General features: G+C 42.4%; 1 protein-coding gene across 1 annotated transcript in view; it reads left to right on the forward strand.

Annotated features, from left to right (window-relative positions):
- The window catches only part of LOC119585060 (arrestin homolog), a gene marked incomplete in the record, with an annotated part of 137586 nt that overhangs the window by 133249 nt on the left and 2494 nt on the right, over positions 1-1843 (forward strand). Inside the window, 1 exon segment of the mRNA XM_037933677.1 lies at positions 882-1843. Within this exon segment, the coding sequence (XP_037789605.1) occupies positions 882-1112 (231 nt within the window).

Consider the following 1843-nt stretch of genomic DNA (forward strand, 5'->3'; position numbering starts at 1 on the left):
GACCTCACCCAGCTTTTATGAGCACGCATTTGATCCTCTCATTTTAGAGTTGTCAAAGTGATCATTTATAGTGTCATAATAATCAAAATCATTCATCTAAACGCAGTGATTTCCAGGAACAAGCCATGACTATCTATATTCACAGCAATTCATCATAAAGCATTTATATGCAGGTATTGGTCTCTCTCGCAATACAAATGTCAAATGGATCTTTTACACTGTATCTGCAAGTATCATTTTTCAGATGCGCTTATCTATCGTATATGTAAGTGTTGTAAGGATGTTTGGAGGGGCAGGAGTGGTGTCATATTTGTTCCGTGTGTCACTGTCTGCCTGTCATAACTACTGTATATTGTTTGTCTGTGTAGTGCTCCCGTATCCATTCCTCGGGGTCTAGACTTGGTATGGTGATGTTAATGTCGTCCGGTGTATGTTCATGTCCTATACGTGTTTATCGTTGTGTATGTATTGCATCATCCCAAGTGAAAGGTGTTGTTTCGTGGTTGTAGTGGGTGTTCCGTGACGCTCCGCAGTGTGTGTTGTCTTGTAATGATGTAATGTACTAGACACTTGTTTTTTTTCACTATTTACAGCAATCATAGCACACGAGATATCAACTCGAACCGCACTTTTAGAATTGTATTATGACCAAATAGTTTTCAATATATTCAATTTCTTTTGAACGTATGCTAGACTTGGAATGGATATAGCTTCAAAGTAAATATAATTAGAAAAAAAATGCCACTTTCATTCCTCTTCTCTTTACTTGAATATAACATAATTTTCCTTCTATTTCTAATTTAGCACTAACTTTGTAGATATCAGGATCCTCAAGAGTATTTTTCCTTCCAGTCCGCCTTATCCCACTGTCTCCTTTCCAGGCGCCAACCAATGGGGCCGCGATCACTACCTCCCAGTCCATGTTTGACCTGACCTCGACTGACCATCGTCGCGGCAGCACGAAGACGCGTAGGTCACCGCCCTCGAGGTCGACCAGCGAGGACTCCGTGAGGTGTTCCGAGAGCCACTCGACGGCCGATGCGGAGCGCTTCCGGGCGAGTCTCCAGCTGGAAGGAAGAGGGCGCGGGCGGCTCGTCAACACCGCCAGCTGAGGCTCCTTCGGGTGAGAGAGAGCAAGGGAGAGGACTCCGAGGGTCTTCGAAGCGGTCGGAGATTAGGAGAGATGCAGGATATGTCTTGCTAACTTTGCAGGACCTCGATCAGGCTGAGAAGGGTTCTGGTAGGGGACTTTTTCATCTGGAGGAAAAGGACTCAGTTAGCAAGATCTTCGTCAGGAGCGAAGGACTCTGTTGAAGGGAGCAGGACTCGGAGCTGTGTCTCCCTGGTGAGAGAGACGTGATCCCGATCTCATGGTTGTGCTATATTAGTGACATCCAAATTTATGAACGTAGATTGAACCAAAATACCCGTAAACAAGTGTAAAAACGTAAAAAAATATATTGTGTAAATGTGTGTAAAAGTGTCCCAAAGCGACTGCTGAGAAATGTGTTGGTGGTGTACGTCAAAAGACGAGAGAAAAAGAAAATGAAAAAGTACTGTGGAATTCAGGCACGGAAAAAGGTCTTTTATGCAAAGGGAGCTTTTATTTCATGGTCTCATTTTAGAGCCGAAACATTCTATTCTTTTATTTTAAGATTTTGTTGTAGCTTTCCGTATTTTAGTTATAGTTGTATCGTTATATGATGGAAACTGGACATCTCACCCGAGAACACTTGGATCACTAATATATAAAGCTATTTACAAAAACGAGAAAGGAAATTAAACCGAAAATTCCGATATGAACAAAACAGAAACATTTGTAGCCACACTGACACTATGACAA

Source organism: Penaeus monodon, chromosome 19 (genome assembly GCF_015228065.2).
Source record: "Penaeus monodon isolate SGIC_2016 chromosome 19, NSTDA_Pmon_1, whole genome shotgun sequence".
NCBI lineage: Eukaryota > Metazoa > Arthropoda > Malacostraca > Decapoda > Penaeidae > Penaeus > Penaeus monodon.